This window comes from Tripterygium wilfordii, chromosome 9, assembly GCF_013401445.1.
Source record: "Tripterygium wilfordii isolate XIE 37 chromosome 9, ASM1340144v1, whole genome shotgun sequence".
Lineage (NCBI taxonomy): Eukaryota > Viridiplantae > Streptophyta > Magnoliopsida > Celastrales > Celastraceae > Tripterygium > Tripterygium wilfordii.
The window spans coordinates 2,287,300-2,311,205 of record NC_052240.1 but is presented as its reverse complement, the minus strand read 5'-3'; the positions used below and the strand labels follow the sequence as shown (position 1 = coordinate 2,311,205).

Genomic DNA, 23,906 nt, shown 5'->3' with positions numbered 1-23,906 from the left:
CAACCTGAACCATGAACTATGTGACTTGACAAATTTTTGAGAGCTTATTGAAGTAATAAAGGAAACATCAATTGAAGAAACAAAATATTTCGAGCTGAACAGTATGAAATCACAGGATAAGAGCTAGGAATCAAACCAACTTCACATAAAAGTATAAAACAATTAATAGGCACAATTGTGTTCAGCCACATGCTAATAGTGTTTGCCACTGTTCGGATGGGACTTGGTGCAGAGAACCCATCGGCCCTTGGCACGACGACGCTTCAGCATTGCTCTTCCACTAGTGGTTCTCATGCGTCTGCGGAAGCCATGAGTTGTAGCAAGAGACTTACGGGATCTGCTCCTCTTCGTGAGACACAGAGCAGCCTTCCCAGCTCTTACCACTAGGCCACGGCCTTTTTCCTTTCTTACCCCAACGTTAGAATTCAAATCCCACCCCAAAGATGATCCTGAAAGCAATATATTGAATTGAATCAAAGCAAGGCAGCATCTCTATGAAGGCACCTAATCATTCCTCCCAGAATTAACCATAAAAAGGGTACAAGGATTATTGCTAGTATACAACAATTGGTCATATATCAACATGTCTATATGCATTTTCTTCTTGAACAACAGCAAAGCTTGAATGCCAGCAAAAAGCAAACCAGAACTAAGCATTATTTACTTTCTTTCATCCAGCTAAAATATTCTAATATTTGTTTGATTGCTCAGAATATGAGAAAAATTGGAGGAGTTAAATACACTGAAAACCCACATAAAGTTTTGGTCTTTCAACAAAATAACACATTTGCTAAGCATCATATGAATGCAAATCAAGACCAAATATCAGTACTGATCAAATAAGAAAAATTAATAGGCATTAAACATCAAAACCCCCAAAAAATTCACCAATTTAAGTAAAAAGAACGGCCATCTATGGAAACTAATCCAATTAATTTAGCACCATTCGAGTTTACCTGAAAACGAAGAAGGGAACGAGAGAGACGATGAAGGGGAAATGAATGAGCAGTAGAGCAGCCCAGGGCGAGTGAAGAGGTTGTTGCTTGCAACTTTCACTGACGCACTGCTTCTACTTCCGGAAAAAAAGAGTGAGCGAAGCTGATGGAAAACGAGTTTGGATGGTTTTCCTTGTAATCCATGGCGGTGACGACGATACTATCGACACTGCAGCAGCCATTGTTTTGGCTCTCTCTCTCACAGGTATCCTTTTGCGTTCAATACTTCTCTTATCGACGCTGCGTGGCGTCCACCGTGGTTCGAAAGGCCGTCAAGGATGGATTTCTTTGGGCCCTGAAGATGGGCTGCCCAGTCGAGTCAGGGCTTTAAGTTCATAGCAAGTCAAGTATCCAATAGTATTGAGCCTGTGATTTTGACGAAATTGGGCTCAGCCCAATAAGTAAAGAAACACCCTACAAAGCCCCTACGGTAGGGCCGAAGGCATGATCCGTACTTAAAATAGCAAGCCCAGTAATATGAGGCCCAAGCACATGGGCTTGAGGGACACATCAAGTCATCAACAGTCTCTAACGTCTCTGGCATTATCTTTCCAGAGACTGCTGAGCCGAGCAAACCTCCTCTCCTCCATGCGTTGCAGAACATATCCCAAACAACCATTAAAATAAACATCTACAGATGGCATTAAATGCAGCCGATGGCATAATAGATGAGAAGAGTAATTATTTTTAACTTCAATACTGTACAAGAAATAAACTCTAATGTGAGAACATGACAAGTAGTATTGTACATTATGCTTGCAGACAGGCCTATCTGGGTGACTGGGTGCATTATATACGTAGGAAAACCAATTTTTTAGCGTATTTACTTGCAATCATTGTGGTAAGATTCTAGTGGCAGAGCCTTGGCCATTCTGTAGAGTCATATATTCTGGATCTGAAATATATGATAAGGCCTGTCCCTTCAGTATGGTAGGCCCATATTTTAAAATCTGGATCCAGATAAGGCCTTTCCAGTCTAAAAACCCAAAAAGTTAGTTTGTGCCTTTGCTTCATTAGGTAGGAACTCATGTAACATTGGTTATGTTTGTTACGTAGTGATACTATCAAAAAAAAAAAAAAAAAAACCCTCTCCAATGAGATGCTGAGATGTGTCAGCACATAGACCGAAGAAGAGGAGATTGGGTTGGGAAGTATCTCAACCAACTCAAATGTCATCTCGGTATGACCTAACAGGCATAACCTTGGGAACTCAGGTGACCAAAACATTTCATCCGCAATCTATAGGGGCATTTACCCCAAAAATCTCGTTCGTAATCAGTAATTCAAATAAAACGACACATCCACTCAAGTAAATCTCTCTGGCACATTCTCATCATTCACTACTAGTACTAGCTAAAGAGAGAGCAAGAAACACCGAGTAATCTCAATAGTCTTATTGTCTACCGAGTCTTATTATCTACTTATCGAGCTGATTTGAGCGTCCCCTTAAGGTACAACTTGGGGATCCCAAATCTCAGCTTTTCTATCTTGCAAATCCAGAATGATCAACACTTGATCCCTAATCTGATCAACTGATACGTCTACAGAACCGAGCAACCAATTACCCAACAATTAAAGAGTCGGTCCAATTTTATACGTCATCATGTATACCATGTTTGAACAATAGACTCGCAACATTAATACCCAACAATTACGCGATTATATTTAAAAAATAAAAAAATTTTGGGTCCCCCATTTTTTTAATTTGCCTCAATTAATTAAGTTTCTTTCCTTATCAATACAAAGAAACAATATATATGTGATGTATTTTGCCTTGTAGTCATCCACTGGTCTCCCAACTACGTCAACCAAATGCAGCCATTTTGGTCATTAAAAATAAGCAGTTGTTATCATGATTGAGAACCAACATATGCAACACATAAAATTGTAGTGCAAGCAACGCTGGAGTGGGTCTCCACCATATATATTAATATATATACAAACAGATTGCAGACCACTATTAACTGTAGCCCACACCACATAAGACCCAAAATGGGTTCGACTCTCCAAGGTCCAGACTTCGGTTTCTCCAATTATCGGTGGAACATGGTCCACTACAAACACAATTGTTAACAAAAAATTTATCCTCAACGATTCCTGCCGTCATCTTTATCGATTAATTTGAAGACTTAATTAATCTATATAAATAAATAATTAATGACCAATATTTGGAAGGAAAAAAAAAAGAAAAGAAGAAGAAGCACCAGATACCCAATTGGTTTAAGTATTCGATTCTCTTATGCTTACCAGGACATTTGTCTTTATCTTAAACTAGACGAAACTACTAAAGAGAGAGAAGAAAAGGTTAATTATTCTTAATTTGTTGTGTATTATTTACGACAAAAATAGGAATCTTATTGAGATACTTTTATTGATAGTGACTAATTTGTTTTTGTGCAAGTTGATTCCATTTTGTACTATCAACTTATCAAGTCACGGGGATTGTGGGAACCCCTTTATACGAATATTGAAGTAGTCATGAAAACAATAATGTGTTAAGTTGTGGTGGAGTTTGCTGGATGACAGGGGGCTGCAGTAAAAAGAATTACAGCAGCCCCCACTGTAATTCCATAAGGGAATTTAAAATTTTAAAAGAAAAATCTGAAAAATTATATTGATATTATGATTGGTGTTACGAATCTAACGGTATATTTTTTATTTGAAATAAAAATCAAATTCAACATGAAAAGTGTATGACAATCTTGAATCATTGGATATAAATCGAAAACATTATATACATTTTTCATGTTGAATTTGATTTTTTTTCAAACAAAAAAATATGTCATTAGATTCATAAAGCCGATCAAAATACAAATATAATTTTTAAAAAATAAAAGAAAAATGTTTAGACACTCATATTGATTTTACAATTCTACTGTAGAGCCTCGGCACCCGAGTTTGCTTTGAATTTTGCAAATATCCTGTACCCGTAGATTGGCACTGGATAGGGGGTTCCCTTTTAAGTTAATCTTTGTGAAATCAATTTAGATGCAAACCTTACTAAAATTTTACCAAATTTAGGAATCAATCGATCGGTCAAATTTGGTGTTCTTAGTTTGTAATTGCTTAGATTCTTTAATTGACTAAAAAAGGCAGCAGGATTAGATGCAAATCTAAATCAATTTAAAAGTGTATTACGCAACGATGATTAAGACATTAAATATCGGATCAAATACTGAGTTGTTTTGCATTATGGTGTGAACGTGTGTGGGGTCATACACGATAATAACATATCGAAAATAATAAAGATTTCATTAGTCGGTATGCTAATTAATTATCCAAATTGTTGATTTATACGTATAAAATTAAAGTGAATTTGTAGACTCCACATGTCTTATATGATCCACATAAAATTTTATGCATACAACTCATCAGTTATGATAACTGAGAATATTAGTTATTGATAACGTATTAAATTATTAATTAAACAACATTCTCCGAGTCTTCGAGGACCCACATCGTTGCCTCTAGAATAATGTATGAAGACTACGATGATGCATGGTCATTTATAAAAATGTCCATCACCCTTCAAGTATTTGTTATCATGATTATGATCATTAGTTATATTAGCTTCATTAGTAATACGTCCAGGCAACCCAAAGAAAAATGGAAATAAAATAAGGGCATGCAAGAGAGAAGAGATTAATCCAGCTAACTTGATTATTAAAAAAAATTCATATATATGCATATGGTTAGGCTTAGTAATTTGATGTGTGTATAGATTTATACTTACATATATATACTAAGAAGACATTTATTAATTATGAATTCCATGATACCAACTGTAGTCATGCATGCACTGCTAGCCAGTAGAATTCATCAACTGTTGCCACCGACAGTTGTACGAATGAGTTTGACTACGTTGAATTTAACTTTCTTTCCGGACAATAATACTAGTGTACTCATTTTAGCTCTGTATTCACGTGCTCCAATTGTCTCATTCTTCCAAAAAATACTATGATAATTAATTAATATATGTATTGAGTGAAATTTGAATCTCCAACTAGAAAAAAAAATATTCATTTTCAATTTTGAAAATCTCATTCCACTCATACCAACAATATTATTCATTTTGAGTTATCCGACTCCCGTGATATATCAGACTCACACAACTTTATTCATTTTTAGATCATCTCACTTAATAGCGTTTGAGCTGAGATGGAAGACCTTGTTGGTAGAGTAGGGGAGGGTTTCTCCTTATAAATCATATTGGATCCTCACATCTTTCGATATGAGATTCTTTTATACTCTCCCTCACTTGTGGACTGAGTTATGTTAAACCTCCAATAAATGGAGTAGAGGTTATGTCCACCTAAACCGAATTGCTCCAATACTATATTGTAAATCCCATCCCACTCATACCAACAATATTGTTCGTTTTGAATTATCCGATTCCCATGAATATAACATCAGGCCCGCATGACTTTATTCCTTTATGAACCGTCTCACTTAATGATACTTAAACCCACAAAAAGGCATTGTTGGTAGAGTTGGGAATGACTTGTCATTATAAACCATATTGCATCCTCATTAACTTTTTAACATTCAACTCCAACTCGAATATCCATAAGTGGCTAAATATTTTTGCGTTGTTTTATCATTTTATGTCTTAAATTAAGGAAAATGTACCTTATATTGCTTAGATAAATACGACAATTAATTACTTTATTTTTTAACATTAACTTTTTAACTAGAAAGAATGATTAATTCCCGGTCAATTCGAGTGGTTGTCTGAACACTTTAACTTGTTTAATATCTTAAATTAAAGAGTGCACGCGTTGTATTGTTTAGATTGTTAATTAAGAAAATTATAGTATTTTAATCATCAACATGGTGAAGTTGTCTTAAAGTAGTTGTAACTTGTAAGTTGTAACATATAAGCATCAACTTTGGAGTTTGGATGATGAGGAAGACTGAGTTGATTGGATTGAATGTTCTAAGAATTTTTTTTTTCTATTTTGAGTTTAAAAAAAAAAACGAAGAAAATAACTAAAATGTGATTGGTTTTTGTTATTTTTCAAAATGCATTTTTTTAATGTTTTGAGCCTATTTTCTCTAAAATCTCTTAACATCATATAGACGTTTTGGGCATTTTGAGGTCAAAGCTCAAAACATGAAAAATAGAAAACCAACACACAAAATAGAAAATAGTTTTGCAAACCAAGCAACACTAATTTGTTTCTTTCTTCCAAAGAAATCCATGCAACGAATCATGATTTGAAGGATTAGATTTTCATGGAGGAAAAGACTCCCTTGAATGGATAAATATCAATTCCAAAACATAATTATAACCACTAATAAATAGTATTTTAATTAATCTATAGATAATGCCTCCAAAAAAAATGAAAGTGATGCCAATTTTCTTTCCCTACTAATTAATACTCACCTTCAATAGATTGGACCAAACTTGGGGGGTCCGATCGATTGTCCAAATCATGTCGTTAGTTCAACAAATATTGTTAAAGTTGGTGGAGTCTAGTGGCTTATAGCTAGCTAGTGTGAGTCCCCACAACCCCACTTTCCATACATTCATTCATAATTTGTGGATTAGTATTTTAATCAGTCAATTAATTAATAACCCAATTTTGAAATGGTGACTTGTATCAGACATAACATGCCTATTAATGTCTGTCGTTAAAAAAATTAAACAAATGTTGACCAAACCAACCAGACAGAGTGTCTAAGGCTTTGTTTTGTCGACTTTCTCATCTTAATTAATTATATCAATTCCATGAAAAGAACGGATTTAGAACAGATTCATTATATAGGTTGCCCAGCCGGGAATGAACTTTTTGCCTCAGTAGCAAGTCACCTACCCAAGTTAAATTCTCATTAGGAGTTAGGATGTGAGATTTATTTGGAGTGGGTAGGGGTATGAGTGTCATTGCCTCTCTCTCTCTCTCTCTCTCTATATATATATATATATATATATATATATATATATAACTAACCAGATATTTTACTCATTTTGTCATCATCTACCTGCTGGTTCTATAATTTTATCCTTCACAATGTTTCCAAGAAAATAGTGTTATCGAATGTCATTTCATAATATATGTTGTATGTTTACTCTTCTCGTTAGAATAACGTATAACTAACGAGTAACAACATATTCTTCACCTTCTCTTCAAGGTATCAGAGTATTTTGGGAAAGTTGTACCGAAAGAAATCCAATTTGTACCAATTTTTTTTTAAAAAAATTCATGAACATCTTTTATAATTCATTAATTTGAAAGAAATTGAGAGATGAGAAGTAGAAGAAAGAAATGAGAGTGGTTTGGTCTCAATATACTTGACATATTGTTCACGCTCTATACCAAAACCCGTGTGAATTTGTTCTTCAAAGGAGCCTTATGAGTTGGGATCTCAGTAAATGAGATTTTAGTAATCAATCTTGGCTATTGATTGATATAAGTGTAAGGTTCACAACACTTAATGCACATCAATCAAGGGAGATGATTAATTACTGGAATGATTGAAATCTCATTTAGTGAGATACCTATCAATTATGAACTTGTAAACCATGTGAAATTTGATAGTACAAGATTAGTATGGCCCGTGAGATGCAGACCAATAGAATGTCAAACGAAATACACAAAGAACCCCCAATACCATACAATTACAAAAACAGTATTTTATACCAACAATATTTTAAAAATGAGAAGCAGAAGAAAAAAATGAGAGTGGTTTGGTCTCAATACACTTGAGATATTGTTCACGCTCTATACCAAAACCCGTGTAAATTTGTTCGTCAAAGGAGCCTTATGAGTTGGAGTGTGATCGGCTATATATTGCCGATTTGACATTTTTTTAAAAATTATTTCATCCCACAAGACTAACCCAATATTTAAAACTTTTCAAAACGTGTAACAAAAATGTTAGGGATATCAGTAAATGAGATCTTAGTCATCAATCTTGGTCATTGATTGATGTAATTAGGGTCCATAAAACCTGATGCACATCAATCAAGGAACATGATTGATTATTAGAATAACTGAGATCCTATCAATTCTGAACTTGTAAACCATGAGAAATTTGATAGTACAAGATTAGTATGGCCCGTGAGATGCAGACCAATAGAATGTCAAACGAAATACACAAAGAACCCCCAATACCATACAATTACAAAAACAGTATTTTATACCAACAATATTTTAAATTTAAATCATCCTCGCTTTGAAAAATAGACATGTGGGTTTGGTTTTGTTCACGAGACTAGTTAGAATTTCTAACTCAATCCACACTACACAACAAATCCTATCCTTCAAGATTTCCCAGCTAAATCAAACAAATACAAAAAAAACACTTGTTCTTCCCTCACTAAACCATGTGAAACCAACCCACCAAGCCATCACCATTCACCCCTTAGCAGCCGCTCTGACACTCTCTATATATACCACACACAACTATAGTACCATTTCATCACCCCATCTTGTCTTCATTTGATTCAAAACAAAAGATGGGTTTTGCTTATTTACTCTGTTCCTGTCTTTTCTTGCTGTTGGAACAATCATTGGCAGGACAAGAGTACTTCAATGTGAGCAGAGCCTGGAGAGGAAGGAAGCAATTGAGTGGGTGTAATTTGTTTCAAGGCAAATGGGTTTTTGATGCTTCATATCCTCTCTATACTTCCTCTGGTTGTCCCTTCATAGATGATGAATTTGATTGCCAGAAGTATGGTAGACCTGATAAGCAGTATCTCAAGTATGCTTGGAGGCCTGAATCTTGTGGCACACCCAGGTAATTAAATCAACTTCTATTTCCATGAAGTTTGTGTTTGAGTAGAAAAGACTGAATCTTGGTGAATTTTAATATGTTTTTGTGTGGTGTAGATTTGATGGGAGGAGATTTTTGACAATGTGGAGAGGGAAGAAGATAATGTTTGTGGGTGACTCACTGAGTCTCAACATGTTTGAATCGTTATCTTGTATGATTCATGCGTCGGTGCCGAGTTCAAAGACCAGCTTTGCTAGGAGGGACTCTCTGTCTTCTGTGTTCTTTGAGGTGGGTCTGGTTCTTGTCTGTCTTTTTAGAAATTCTGCAAAAAGAAATAATATGAAAATAGGTGCCAAATATTTTTTTTATGACTTCGTCAGTGCAGGTTTGTCTCCTTTTTATGATTATCATTTCCTTTAATTTTTTTTATAATTGTTTTCACAAACTTCCCAAGCCATCCCTACTTCCAAAATTTTCAAATTGGAAAAAAAAATTGTTTTTTTTTTAACAGTGTGTAGAGGTTTTTTTAGAAAAATTATAAGCATATTCATGAAAGGCATGCATAGATGTGTAGTTGACAAATAAATTTATGTGGTTAAATCATTAATGAGTAGCAGAAAGTTCGTTCTTTTGGGCCAGGAAGGAATTAAGTAACAGGATTACAGACTGGCTGGGAACCTGGTGTAGGATAATTAAGAACATTGTGCTTTTGATTTTGGTTAAAAGTGAAGGCAAAGGGGCAATTTCTCTTTGCTTATCAAAAGACAAAACCTTGAATGTCACAGCTCACTCTGCTTTCCATCCCATAGTTCTTGTGACTTGACACAGAAACCCAAACGTGGGGACTCTAGAATTGCACCAACTGCCTGGCTTTTACGACAAATTATTACTCCATTTTTGATCAAAATTCCTTCAGTGGCATTATTAGAGCCACACCACACACACACAAGTGACAGTTCAGTCACGTGTGCAGGCTACCTTCAATAATTTCACTGCTTCACGTCTTCTTTTGGTTCGGTGTGTACAGTGGAGGCCATGGTTGGGTAGAAAGCGTATTTTTAATCCATTTATGATAGAGATACCAACAACTCGTACTTCAATTATCCTAACCGTTGAATTGTATCATATGGAACATATGGAATCTGTGATTACTTGAATTTTGTATGTCGAGATCATTTTTTATCATAAACAAATGAGTTTTTACCCTTTTGTTCCACATGATATTTTTGTTCTTGCATCCTAGGACACATGTGTTATCTTTTAACAAATGTGTCGCCCAACATAAACTCCCCACCACACAATGTCTTTTGCCCGGATCGGGCCGCCTGGGGCTCATTCTATTCCTGTGTCCAGTTGAAACTTCAACTGTTGTGGCATTTGTTCATGATTGGTGGCTTCAAACTATTTGCCATGCAAAATTCTTATTTGGTTTATGATTTATTTACAGATTTAGTGGTTGTACATCTTGTGCAGGAGTACGGAGTGTCTATTTACTTGTATAGAACACCATACCTGGTTGATATAGTGAAAGAAAATGTGGGGAGAGTGCTCAGGCTAGAGTCCATTGAAGCTGGAAAAACATGGAAAGACATGGATATGTTGATCTTCAACACCTGGCACTGGTGGACACACACTGGAAAATCTCAGCCGTAAGTTACTTACATCACAGAATCATATATCATGCACACAATGAACTGAAAAAAAAAAAAAAGGTTCCTAATATATACATGTATTGTGTAACAGATGGGACTACATTAGAGATGGGAGTGGACTGCATAAAGATATGAACCGTTTGGTTGCATTTCAGAAAGGCTTGACTACTTGGGCTAAATGGGTTGATCTCAATGTTAATCCTACTAAAACCAAAGTCTTCTTCCAGGGGATTTCTCCCACCCATTATCAGTATGTCAAAAACCTCACTTCTCCACAACTTCATTTGAAAGCAATAATGCATTTTTGAAGGTTACTATGTCAAATGCTAAAGAGGGTTTTCTGAAACAGGGGCAAGGAATGGAATCAACCAAAAAAGAGTTGCGACGGCCAACTGGAGCCGCTATCAGGATCTACTTATCCAGCAGGAACTCCACCGGCAGCTGCAGTGGTGAAGAGTGTGTTGAGCTCCATAAGAAAACCAGTTTATCTACTCGACATAACAACACTTTCACAACTGAGAAAAGATGCACACCCGTCTAATTATGGTAACGACCGTTCAGGCAATGACTGCAGCCATTGGTGCCTACCTGGATTGCCTGATACTTGGAACGAGCTTCTATATGCAGCTCTAGTCATGTGAAGTTCAATACCATAGTTTTCCATATGTTTTTTCTTTCTACATTTAAGGGGCAAATGTCTCTCATTAATTTACTTCTCATGGATGATAACATGGGGGGTAAATCAATTGTAAAGTGATTGATTATGTTTGACCATGGTAATAAGTTAATAACATATAGATAGGACAGCGATATGGATGATGCAAATGTATCTTTATGTGATTATGCAAGGCAAGTTTCTTCTGGAAGTTATTTACTCCATTAAACACGATTTCAGGAGTTAAGAGCAAAATTCCAGATTTGTATCCAGCTTGATAACAGAGATAATAAATTTGGTCAGGAATACCAGCAGATTATAGGGTCTCCGTGTATGCATTTCAAGCTTTGTTTTGACAACAAAGTTCAGGCAAACAGACAAACATGAACATCAGAAAAACATGGACAGCAGAAACACAGCAGGAGAAAGCGTTGTCAGGAATAGGTTGTTACTTTGTTGAATTCGTGAAAAAAGGATTCATTTAAAGAATGCAGATAACATAAGAAACAAAGATCTTAGATAAAACACAGACGAAAATGTAATTACAAACAGTGTAATTAGATGTGAAATCTAACCTCAGATAACACGGACGAGGGAGTGGAGCACTAGTAGCCAACATATACTGCAGTATTCACCATGTAACAATCATCATTCTTATCTCCCATTTATTCAACATGCATGCCGCTGGAGCAAATTAATCCCCTTCCACAACTTCGACATTCAAAATTGTTCCACTGCATTTATTTTAACCGTTTCTTCTAAGGAAACAGAAAACAAAATCATAACTATTAACTAAGCAATACAACAGTGAAGATGAGGACTCATGATTAAAAAGAACCTTGATTCAAGATGCATTCGTGAATGGGAGACTAAGCTGGCTTTAATGGAAGCACTGACAGAAAAACCTCTAGCCTCCCAATGAACAATTAACACCCCCTCCCCCCTGCTTGTATGAGGGGGAAAAAATTAAAATAGAGAAGAAAAGGCCCTCACAAACCAGAAGATCGATAGGATGGCATTAACAATAAACTGGATAAGCTGTGTTTTAAGAAAAGAGAAGGATGACATTCTTGAAACAATAGTATAAAATAATACATCAAACTTCCACAGATGTCAACACTTACCAAGGAAAGACAGACTTGACTCTCAATATCCATGGATTGCTGAAGAGAATGAGGTACTTCTAGCTTGATTTGTAGCTTTATTTGTTCAAATGTGACACCAGGTATGGACCCTGTATTATTTTCAACTTATTAGAACCTTCTTTTTTTCTTTGCTCAAACTTTATAGAAGGCCCTTCCATTGAAATTCCCATCAAGCAGACCTCAGGATTACAGTTAAAACTGTTTCTCATCTCAGTCAACGTCTATCCAATAAAACATAACCCTCAAAATTCATACACTTTCACAGTATGATAAACACAACCAGCTGTTAAATAATCCCAACCATCCTGTTGTCTCACCCTAACATAGAATTTGTTTCACCATTCCAAGATAGAAAAAATGTTCAAGCTTTCCGAATCACAAAATAACTATGAGAATAAGAAATTCAAGCACACAACAACAAAAATTTATATTCATTTGTGCTACATCACACTAAGCATACGGCAGAGAAGTGAGCACCTTCTGCGCAGGAATTGTTGCAGCCGTAATATCTTTCCTGTATTGCGCAAATGCGATAATAATTATCAAAGAGCAGTCTTTAAAGTACAATCAGTCAAAGTACAGAAGAGTCGAAATAAATGAGCGCAATGGGCATATGATGCAATACCCATGTTGATCGTTGCCGACACCCATCTCCACAGACCAAAGCTTCATTTGGGAGTCTCAACTGGCGTTGACAGTTGCATCACTCTGCTTTGTTTCCATGGTAGTTGTGGCCCTGAGTATGGGGCGGAGAAAACGAGGAGCTTGGATTGAAGATCAGATCAGTCCTTGAGAGAGAAAAAAAATTGGTTTGCTAAACGCCTGAATACGAAGTGTGGTGATTATTAGGAGTTGAAGAAGGGAACTTTACACTCGAGTCAGATTCTGGCCGACTCACCCTTCAATTATTTATTATTTGTTATTTCAGAGGAAGAATGGGGTTCGCGGGATTTTGGAGCCATGGAACAGTTATTGATGAATGCAAATAGAACTCTCTTTTTTATTCACGGCCCAGGCCCAGGCCCAGGGGCCAGATTCCGGATTCCTGAGGCCTTGTATTGATTATGTTGTTGGTCACCTTCCCCGTGGATGTGGCAACTGACAAGCAAATCAATTTGACCAAAAAGTAATGGGTGAGGTGAGGTGACCACACATGGCATTAGTTGAAAGCTCCATTTGTTTTCCTAATCTTAAGCCCATTTAAACCCATTAAGCATCGCTCGGTTGACCAAGTTTTGTGAGAGAGAGATGATCTGCTTAACCAAAGATTGAAGATTATCAAAAATCACCAATGGAGAAGTCGACAGCTTAATTTATTGAAATTAAACCCTAATTGGCTTCAACTAGCTAGAAATCATAACAATAATCACCAAAACAATAAAATCAACGTAGAAAAATATGATTATTTCATGTATATCATCCAAAAAAGTCAATTACATCCGAGAATCAGTACGAACGAATGATAAGCAATAATCACAAACTGAATCTGCAAGTTGAAACCCTAACAAGGGATCTTGGAAGTGAACCACTTGAGGACCAGAATGGGAGCTTTGATCAAAGCCAGCGCCAATTCCACAATGATCGTCACGCACAAGCAGCAGGGGCATATGCAGGTTAACAACAATCCCACAATCCACACAACGATTCCCACAAGAGAGAGGATCAGAGAGAGGAAGGCAAAGGGCAGGCCTAACAGAAACCCTAAAGGCCTGCACTCACAATCGTCATCACAGCAGCAACACATAGCTATTGAATATTGATTGGTGTTTCTTTCTTCTTCTTCTGTGTTGTTGGTGTCTCTTGATCCTTAATTGAGTCTTCCGATCGGTGTAACAATAACTATTGACGGAGTAAACAAGAACAAAAGACACACGAGTAGTCCAAGTTCGAAGTTTTGTTTTCTTTATATACAGATTTGGCAATTATGCCTAGGTGGTACCAACTACCAAATCCCACTCAGAGAAGGAGACGGATTACCAACCAATGCCTCGTAATCATCTCTTGTACGACTAATGAACCTGCCCGCGTATGATTTCCTTATTATAAAAAAAGATTTTTTTTCGAAAAAACCATGACAAGGAATTAGTTGAATAATTTCAATTAAACCATCTAATCATATTAGCATATATATATACACAATTATTTTAGCTACAATCCCTCAAATCTTTTTTTTTTTTGAAATTGGCATATTTGGATTTATTGTCTAGAATTTAGGGTTATGATTTAAGATTTAGGGTTTAGAAAACCATTTGATAATAGCTTAGCTGGTTACCTCTCGAAACTTTGGCATAAAAAATCTTATTTGAGGTCGGGAATTCGATTATAAGCTGACGCCACTATTTCCAAATGGTTTGCGTGTGCGTAGTCCGCCTCGAGCTTGGGTTTAGTGGACCCTCCATAGAACATGCATGTTATGTATATAGGTGAGATGTTAATCATATAATTTTGTTGGGAATAAAAGGGCTAATTTAGTCCAAAACAAACAGGACTAAGAACAATTATCTTCAATTTCAAAGCTCCTCCAATCCACAGTTCTATTTATCCTCCAACTTTAAAATAGTTGTTTGAAAACATGAACAAAATAGTTTTACTTTTATCACAGTACTTGCCACCAAGAACAGAGCACCAAAGCAAGAAGCAATTATTACTCTGGTGAATCTCCTGAATAATGAAGTAAAAGAATACGAGAATGAAGAAAAAAAAGGCCTCTTGTTGAATCTTGAATGACCTAGAGGCATCAAGAATATTTCATTCACGTCTTTTAGAAAGAGCCGCTAAATCAAGTTATAGTTTAGGTGAAGGAAGTATGACTGCTTTACCAATAGTTGAGACCCAGTCGGGAGATGTTTCAGCTTAATACCATGGTTTGCTTAATTTTCTTTGAAAATTTTACAAAACAAGAAGGCAGACCTGCAAAAAGTTCATATCCTGTTGAAGCTTTATGAGAACTTGCACAGAATTAGCTCCCTTAATCAATTGGTTAACACTCAGATAAGCATGAGTCAAAGATGGCTGCTTTGCTTGAATGCCTTGACCAAGAAAATTGTTCTTCCTAGGATCAAATTTGAGAGCTCCTGCAAGTTTCAGCCAACCATTATTGAATTCAAATTCCAAATTGTTCTTGCACACAAGGATTATCTCTTTCCTGGGAACTTCAAATGTCATATAACTTCTTGCTTTTGAACATTCATTTTCTCCTTTTTCTACCAACTGATTCTTCTCTTCCATGATTAATGACAGAACACAGCCCATAATTCATCACCCTCCACTGCAAAAACCCTCGAAATTTAATTGTTATAATGACAGGTCATGCTGCTTGGCATCAGATAAAAAGTATGATATCGCGGAGTCTGTTCAAAGTTCCATAGTTCTCCAGCAGTTCAGACCCTGTTCACGGATTGTAATCACTATGCACGTCAATGAACCTCATCTCTAGCATGGCACTTAAATAATCAGCATCCACTTTCTTTTCACACGATTGTCTAACCAAGAAAGTGGATAGTTTTGCGTTTAAATCATGAGAGGTCTTGAAAATTTCATCTCTGGCACACCAGATTCAAATGAATGATATTGTACAAAGAAAGTAATAGAGACTGCCCCTTCTTATGACTGAGCAATTCCACATAATTGACTATAATTTATCCTTATACACTGCTTTCGCTCCCCACACAACTCCGGGCAGTATCTTTTGATATTCCCTTTGTCTTCATTATCTCCCTAACCTCAGTTACACTGTCCCATTTTCCAGCAGCAGCCAAAGTATTGGACAACACAACATATGCTCCAGGTCGATCATCAGCATTCAACTTAAAAAGTTCACTCGCAGCCACATTTGCCAACTCGACATCACCATGCAACCTACAAGAACTAAGCAAAGCCGCCCAAACATCGGAATTGGGCTTCTCTGGCATTCCAATCACAAACTCCAATGCCTTGTGTAAGCTTCCTGCACGTCCCAAGAGATCAACCATGCAAGCATAATGTTCCATTCTTGGTTTCATCAAGTAGTCTCTCTCCATGCTCTCAAAGATCTCTTGTCCCTTGTCCACTAACCCAGCATGTCCACAAGCTGACAGAGCACTGAGGAATGTGACATAATTTGGTTCAATCCCGTTTACTTTCTGCATTTTGTGAAAGAGTTCAAGTGCTTCTGCGGGATATCCATTCTTTCCATATCCATCAATCATAGAAGTCCACGAGAATACATTCCTTACCAGCATGTTGTCAAAGATACTCCTTGCATGCTCGACTCTTCCACATTTCGAGTACATATCTACAAGAGCACTACCAATTCTAATATCAGCAAAAAATTCAGTCTTTATAATCTGACCTTGGACTTGCTGACCAACTTCAAATGCCGCCAACGAAGAGCAAGCCCCAATAACACTGGCAAAAGTTGAGATGTTTGGTCGAAAATTTAGCCTTTGCATATCAACATAAACTTCAAGTGCTGTGCGAGATGTTTCCGCTGATTTGCTGTAGCCTTCAATCATGGCATTGAAAACCACCACATCCTTCTCAATTGTTTTATCAAAGATCTCCTTAGCCTCTTCCACACATCCTTCATTCATGTACCCAGAGATCATGGAAGTTGAACATATCACATTCTTTTCCAGCATTTCATCAAACACGGTCCTCGCATAACCAACTCGCCCACTCTTAACATGAGAGTCAACAAGACCTGTGTAAAGCACATCATCTGCATTAATATTTAATTTCAGTATCTGGGCATGCGCAATTCTCCCCAGGCTACGCGGCAATACCACATTGTCACCACCACAAGAGGATGCTTTTATAATCATCGAACAGGTATACCCATCTACCCTTTCTCCTTCCAAAACCAGTCTCCGAACCAGACTAAGTGATTCTTCGGCATTTCCTTGTTTTAAGTACCCACCAATCATGTAATTATATGCTGAAAGAGTTCGTTGAGGCAATTCGTCAAACAGTTGGCGCGCGTATTCTATGCAGCCGCACTTCAAGTGCAAAATCAGTAGCTTTATAGATATGTTTGTGTTGGGTATGAACCCCACTTTGATTACACGGGAATGGAGCTTTTGTCCATGTCTGGGAGTATCAGAGTTAATATAGTGTTGAAGAGCTGATGATAGTGTAATTGGAGCTGGTTGGTTGGTATCGTCCTGATATGGCGAGAAAATTCGATCTTCTGGTGGTAGTGTGCTGCGCCTGCGGGCCAATGAGAGGATGGAGGGTCTGATTTGCGGTAGTATGCCATTTTTCATCTTTCCACATGATCTGATTCCAAGCCGTTTGTTCACCAACTAAGGAGCCTTGCGAGGCCGTGTTTAAACTTAAATTTGAATAAAGCCATCGCCAAGTTAGACACCCCGTATCTACTTCTGTAGATGTTCCTAGGCACGGCCCACCAAAGCTGTCCCGGCCCGGCTCAGCTCAGCCCATCCCAGGTACAGCATAATTGGGCTGGACAGTACGGCCCATCAAAGCTATCCCGGCCCAGCCCATTTCAGGCACTGCTTAATTGGGCTGGACTGCACCATGCCAGCAGAGCACGATTGTAACTTATAATTGGTTCAGTCAAAGGACGTTTGGCAAGTGGCTTATAAATAATATTTATTTTCTGGTTCCACCTCAAGTATTCCATGATCCTACACATGCATGCTCACAAAGGGTAACATTAATTATTCAATATTTTATTCGGGGAACCTTTTCATGACGTGAATAATTTTGGCGATGTTAAGTGCCTGCGGCGCTGGGAAAACAAGTACAGCCCCCACAGATTTTGAATACATATGCAGCGGATGCAGCTTTAAAGAACTGAATTATGGCATTGGGGCCACCTAATTAAGTTGTTTTGAACAAGCCACGTTAACTGGGGCATGCGAAAGAAATCATTGAGTATTTAGTTTAATAACTCAGTCTCTCTCAGGCTTTTAATCAAACAAAATGACCGCAAGTTATTTAGTCATGGATGATCAGTCATGATGATGGGTCAGGCTTCGTTCTAATCAGATCGTTTTTCTCCTTTGCTATCTGTCCTAACTTCTTCCTTTGACTTTCAATTCATCTAGAACGGAGAACGAGGGGTAAGAGGGGGCTGCTGTAGTTTTTCTACAGCAGCCCATGCTGTAATTTCATTACAGTTTTGAGTGATTTTTTTTTAATTTCAAAAAAATTATATTTATATTTTGATCGTTTATACGAATCCAACGATATATCATTTGTCCGAAACAAAAGTCAAATCAAACATAAAAATTACATAACAATTCTAAACCGTTGAATATAAACTCAAAACTTTTGATGTTTTGATCGAGATGAATTTGATTTTTGTTTCAAACAAAAAATATATCATTGGATTCGTTAGACCGAATACTACACATGTAAAATTTTTAAAAAATAAATAAAAAAGTTTTACTACCTCAAATGTGCTACAACGGGACTGCTGTAGTTTTTATTACAGCAGCCCTCAAGCACCCGGAGAACGACGTGGTGTCCATGCGAGACCCGTACACACAAAACAATGTGATTTTGGATCATTAAAGCTTGTAAAAGGTGACCGGTGGTCCAATACATCAAAACTTACATCAGCAGTTCTTCAAGAAAAACTTGCCCCCACACATGCCGTCTTTTTAGCCACCCACTTTTGTTTCTTTATTTGGATCCATTTAATCAATCATGTATATATTGTGCTGAATTGACCAAAGTAGCCCACTATAAGCCTAGCGTAGTAAACCGATATGAAGCATGATTGGACCACTACCTATCATTCAACAAGCTACGCATTGGGTGGTCACAGGTTCCAATGGCCGAATTTATCTAATTCAGATTAAATTAAGTGTTATATGTTTGAAATTTGAATCTAAATAAAAAAATAATATTTGATTTAAAATTAGGTGTGGGGTCTAAACACATCAATTTATTTGTCGAGATCATAGTCCAGATTAATTTATTGTTCGATTTACTTGTCCGAATTTAAATCAATATAAGTTTGGTCAATCAAGTAAGTCCGAAATTTAATCCATACTAGGGTATGAACATGTAAATATTTCGTAAATACGTGATTTTGTTCCATCTGAAACCAACTTGGAATGGATTTTTTCCCACCCTAGATTTCATGCAACGTCAATAACGGGTCATGTCAGCTGATTGGGAGTGGTGGTTCTTCGGTTTGGTTAGTGCGATAAGCCTTGCTGTGAACCAGACTTGCAACAAAATTTTATTGAGGACAAAAGAAATAACGCCAGAACTGCGTATTTATTTGGTTTAATGCTCCTCGCATTTACAACTACTAGTACTTGGTGGAGGCCTCGGCCGTTTTAGCTTTTATATAGCAAGAGAGGAATTAGCTTGGGGCTTCTCTATATTTGCGACATGAGGCCAAAGATCTATCTTTTTGGCGACTCAATCACCGAAGAGTCGTTCAATGATGGTTGGGGTTCTAGTCTGGCCACCCATTTCGGTCGCACGGTATCAGTATTCGGCTTTTTCAAATATAAGTGGATGTTCTTTTTTCTTCTTTCTTTGAGGACTTTCGTCGAATAACTTACTGATACTGACAACATGTATATTTGTGGTGTTCACATGCTGATGTGTATGTAGTTCGATATAGTGCTAAGAGGGTACAGTGGATACAACACAAGGTGGGTTCTCAAGGTGTTGGACAGAATTTTCCCGTCGGTTAAGGGCGGTGATGATGAAGCGCCCAAAGCGATTACGGTGTTCTTCGGTGCAAATGACGCTTCGGTTCCCGATGGATACTCCGCCTTCCAACACGTGCCTCTCGATGAATACAAACAAAACTTGCACTCCATCGTCTCGTTCTTCAAGGTATCCTCAACTCTGTCCATGTATTTCGTCATCCCAAGGTTCATTTTCTAACAGAATCTGAATCAATTTTTCAGTTTTTTTCCCCTTTTGATGAAAGAATTTTCGAATACGTGGCTCGGATCTACGTGAACTTCAATTTCTAAGAACCTTTATTTTACATCTCTGTTCTTGCATTATATGCGATACTAGAGGAACTGGAAATGATTCCATGTTTTGTAAGATACAGAGTATTTAAGTGTTACGTTGGACTCAGAGTGCACGATCTGCGATGGTGGAGTGCCACAATATCGCCGGCAGAGTTTGATCACGGCGAAGTGTTGGAATAATTGGGAGTTTAGGTGGGGAAGATGATACCGTAGGGCCTGATTGGGCCCATAGGTCTCGATCAAATGAAGAGATAGTGCCGAGGCGAAGGTGTGGGCGGTTTTGGCCCATTTGTCGCTATTATTGACTTCTTGTTGATTACTAGATTGAGTTGGGTCAGCATGGGCCAATGCGTGCGTTGGATGGGCCCAGCCCAACTTTTTGTTGGTTTGTCGTGACCCCCTCTGTTGATGGTTCATATTATTAATTTGTTCACGGCACAAGATATTTTTCTGTTAATTATTATTTGTATAGGGCATGCATTGGTGATGGGACCAACGAAGTTGATATGCCATGCCCATCGAGTGGTGGGTTCAATTAGTGATTTCGAGTGACGTTAACATCTTTGTCTTGCTTTGTTTTCATTACATGTTAATACTTTGTTTGCATGCCTCGTTCAATTTTTTTTAACCGAGAACGATACCATATGAATTTACTCTTTTCACATGTGATATGAGCCTAAACTCGCACAGAAATTTCTGTGCGATTTTGGAGGAAAAAAAAAGTGATTTGAATTTTCTGTGTGATTTTGATGAGTTGTATCTATATCTTTTTTAATGCCATATATTGCTCTGTGCTTGAAACCAATTGGCATGCTATGAACTATGAACAAATTGGACACAGTGACATATATATAGGCATATCCTGGGGACGGCCTGATTTGGGTGGTATTTGTTAATTTGAGATGTTATAATGCAGAGGGGACAGTACTGGTTTTGCATATATGTTTTTCTCCTAGAGAATAGATGGATGAATTAGCTTTTCTTCTCGACTCTAGTTTTTTCTCTTTTTTTTTTTTGCTTTGTTTAATCGTGTTGAATTACTCATTTGGTTCAGTTATCTCTCATGCCGTGATGTGCAACACATATCAGTGCTTTGAGTGGTGATATTTGATTTTTGTCTTTCCTTTTGTGAAGTCCTATACTTGAGGATGGGTTCTTTTGGTATTCTTAAACTTGCTTGATTTAACCCCAAATTGCAGCAATCTATTAGTAATTGATTGATCAATCAAAAATTGTACTTCAGTGACTCCAATCCTAAATTATCGAGAGCATGAAAACCGCATACATTTGGTCAGGATAAAGTTGTTTTTGCATAGATTTTTTGCCAAAACTTTTACATTGTTATGTCTGATTATGTTGCATTTTCTTTTTGTGGTATCAGAAACAATGGCCAGGAACTCTTGTTATCCTCATTACTCCTCCGCCAATTGACGAAGAAGCACGACTTTGGTACGAGTTAGATTTGTCTTTTATCATTTACATTGATCAAAAGCCATAGCACCAATAATTGGTCATTTGGTTGTATGTCTGGTGAATTTTTGTCGGGATGCATATTCTAAGAATCAATGATCATGCAGCAATCCGTATATAGAAAATCCATTAACTTTACCTGAGAGGACAAATGATGCTGCTGGTTCTTATGCCAAGGCATGTGTTGAAGTTGCTGGAGAATGCAGATGCCCAGTGATTGATCTTTGGACCAAAATGCAGCAGTTTACTGACTGGAAAAAGGCCTACCTGAGGTATTTTACTTTTCTTGTCTTGTTATAGTTTATTACACTTGCGATTGTTTCAAGTCTGGCCATTCTTAAATTCCATGGATGCACATGTTCTTTTTATATGATCTATTGTAAGCCTTGATGGAGCATTCAGAGATTATTCCCAAGAAAGTTTTGCTATTATATTCCATTTAGACGAATATGAGATTGTAAATAATGAGGGGGTAAATTCCTGAAATGATAGGCAAGAGTGAAAACAAGTACTTGCGCTAAACTCCAAAAGCAAAACCGTAAAATACTACGGATAAACTCCTGTGAAACTTCTATCCTTTAAGTATTAACCAAGTCTCTTGAAGAACGTCCTCATTGAAATGTCACATGGAGCTTGTTCTTGTGCACTACTTGAAGTTATGGTCATTATATTCACCTTTTTTTTTTTAAAATGTTCTTCTCTCTCGAGGATAAATGGAACATGGTATGTAAACAAATCTTCACCATAAGTTTTTGTGATTTCCAGTTTCCGATCTGTTGAAATTCAATTACTCAAGAACCATTGGCATTTTAGATTTGTTGAAGGTCCCTGGCCAAGTCTGATTGACTACTTTGTATATATTGCATTTGCATTGTATGAGATTGGGTTTGAATATGTAAGCCTATGATGAATTTCTTGCCGTTGAAAAATGCAGCGATGGTTTGCACCTTACCAAGAGTGGCAACAAGGTAGTCTTTGAGGAAGTGCTTGCCAAACTGAAGGAGGAAGGCATCAGTCTAGAAACAATGCCATTTGATCTCCCTCTGTTTCATGAAATCGACCCTAAAGATCCACTTAAGGTATTTGAGAATTAAGATGGTTATGTTTTTATGGATTATTTGGCTATAATTGTCGGCATAACATTATATTCCTGTTACAGCTGAACAGTCAAATTGTAGTTCAAGCCATTAATGTATGGTTCTTCTATTTTTAGCCCTGGCTTTTCCAAATTCAGCCTCTTTTTGTCAAAACATATTGGATCTCCCTCACTATTTTAATGGGTGAAAAACACTTTTGTTTAGTTCACCACCTTCACATTTTTATTGAATTTTCATACCAAATAACAGTTTCGCTGAGCTAGATTTCCAAGTTTTGGGTAAAAAGATTACAGCTGCAGAAACCATTGAGTTCAGTGATGTGATTATTCGGGGTCGGGGAACTGCTCAGCTGAAAATACATTATATATATATATATATATATATATATATATATATATATATATATATATATATATTTCCAGTCCTACCATGGAATTACTTACAGGAGCTAGTAATGTTCAAGATCAGGACCTCCGGGGGTCTTGGAAAAAGCTACACCCGTCACCTTTTCCAGTCTTGGGGGGGCCAAGTCACACAAAGCAGACGCCTGTATATGAGTCTTATATTTGAAACATGTGGGAATCAAAGTAGTAGATCTCATTTGTCATATCATTCATCCACATCATTAAAAAATAATTCTTATTTTACACATTTACATTATTTTACACTTAGAATTCCTATATATATATATATGAATCAACTATGCAAACTCGAAATCCTTTGTTACATGCTTCTGATCTGTAAGCATCTCTTCAAGAAATTGATGGGGGGAAATTGCTCAAGACTTCAAAAACAGATGTGTGATTCTGAATCTTGTGGCTTTGCAGGCAGGACAGATCTATTTATCTATCCTCTTTTTTTTTAACTTTAATTTGAGTTTTAGCACGACACGAACGAGAGGAATGATTTAGGAAGGTGAATCGGGTACCTGGGTTCATTCATATGGGGTGTGCGTTGAGGGTGTTTACCGTGTGGGAAATATATATATTTTTTATTTTGCTTTAATTCTAGAAGAAATTATAATAAAATGTGGGCCATGTGGCCTTAATATATCGGAGGCCTTAATATTACAATGGGCCGGGCCTTAATGCATCAGGCGGCACTGCAGCAATCCAATGGGCGTGTACCCGGTACTCCTTAACAGTGTTACAGGTCGGGTCACTTTCTCTTTTAAAAAAATTTGGGTCGGGTCGGGTCGGGTTGGATCCAGCGGGATGAACACCC

The 23,906-nt window shown here is 37.1% G+C and overlaps 4 protein-coding genes, 1 long non-coding RNA gene and 1 pseudogene across 5 annotated transcripts; 2 read left to right on the top strand and 4 right to left on the bottom strand.

Moving 5' to 3' along the window:
• Positions 1-47: 47 nt before the first annotated feature.
• On the bottom strand, positions 48-1,195 carry LOC120005718 (annotated as a pseudogene).
• Positions 1,196-8,237: 7,042 nt separating this feature from the next.
• Positions 8,238-11,247, top strand: LOC120006601 (protein trichome birefringence-like 38). Its single transcript, XM_038856686.1, has 5 exons — positions 8,238-8,735; positions 8,828-8,999; positions 10,185-10,360; positions 10,455-10,613; positions 10,713-11,247. Exons 1-5 carry the CDS (start codon positions 8,455-8,457, stop codon positions 11,002-11,004), a joined length of 1,080 nt encoding a protein of 359 aa, XP_038712614.1. The 5' UTR covers positions 8,238-8,454; the 3' UTR covers positions 11,005-11,247.
• Positions 11,248-12,021: 774 nt separating this feature from the next.
• On the bottom strand, positions 12,022-13,082 carry LOC120004731. Its single transcript, XR_005469629.1, has 3 exons — positions 12,789-13,082; positions 12,641-12,677; positions 12,022-12,252 (listed from the first exon to the last, which is right to left on the bottom strand). It is a non-coding gene; the product is annotated as an uncharacterized LOC120004731 (long non-coding RNA).
• A 444-nt stretch (positions 13,083-13,526) lies between these two features.
• Positions 13,527-14,127, bottom strand: LOC120006380 (signaling peptide TAXIMIN 1-like). Its single transcript, XM_038856402.1, has one exon. It carries the CDS (start codon positions 13,905-13,907, stop codon positions 13,665-13,667), a length of 243 nt encoding a protein of 80 aa, XP_038712330.1. The 5' UTR covers positions 13,908-14,127; the 3' UTR covers positions 13,527-13,664.
• Positions 14,128-14,959: 832 nt separating this feature from the next.
• LOC120005285 (pentatricopeptide repeat-containing protein At1g28690, mitochondrial) lies at positions 14,960-17,679 on the bottom strand. Its single transcript, XM_038854842.1, has one exon. It carries the CDS (start codon positions 17,404-17,406, stop codon positions 15,808-15,810), a length of 1,599 nt encoding a protein of 532 aa, XP_038710770.1. The 5' UTR covers positions 17,407-17,679; the 3' UTR covers positions 14,960-15,807.
• A 1,628-nt stretch (positions 17,680-19,307) lies between these two features.
• Positions 19,308-22,814, top strand: LOC120004734 (GDSL esterase/lipase At5g45920). Its single transcript, XM_038854020.1, has 5 exons — positions 19,308-19,609; positions 19,742-19,969; positions 21,497-21,564; positions 21,693-21,857; positions 22,520-22,814. Exons 1-5 carry the CDS (start codon positions 19,514-19,516, stop codon positions 22,677-22,679), a joined length of 717 nt encoding a protein of 238 aa, XP_038709948.1. The 5' UTR covers positions 19,308-19,513; the 3' UTR covers positions 22,680-22,814.
• Positions 22,815-23,906: the final 1,092 nt, after the last annotated feature.

Coding starts and splice junctions, on each gene's coding strand:
- LOC120006380 (XM_038856402.1), bottom strand. CDS start 13,907: ATGTGTTGCTGCTGTGATGACGATTGTGAGTGCAGGCCTTTAGGGTTT.
- LOC120004734 (XM_038854020.1), top strand. CDS start 19,514: ATGAGGCCAAAGATCTATCTTTTTGGCGACTCAATCACCGAAGAGTCG. Junction 21,565..21,692: donor GACGAAGAAGCACGACTTTG/GTACGAGTTAGA, acceptor ATGATCATGCAG/CAATCCGTATATAGAAAATC. Junction 21,858..22,519: donor TGGAAAAAGGCCTACCTGAG/GTATTTTACTTT, acceptor TGAAAAATGCAG/CGATGGTTTGCACCTTACCA.
- LOC120006601 (XM_038856686.1), top strand. CDS start 8,455: ATGGGTTTTGCTTATTTACTCTGTTCCTGTCTTTTCTTGCTGTTGGAA. Junction 9,000..10,184: donor TGTCTTCTGTGTTCTTTGAG/GTGGGTCTGGTT, acceptor CATCTTGTGCAG/GAGTACGGAGTGTCTATTTA. Junction 10,361..10,454: donor CACACTGGAAAATCTCAGCC/GTAAGTTACTTA, acceptor ATTGTGTAACAG/ATGGGACTACATTAGAGATG.
- LOC120005285 (XM_038854842.1), bottom strand. CDS start 17,406: ATGAAAAATGGCATACTACCGCAAATCAGACCCTCCATCCTCTCATTG.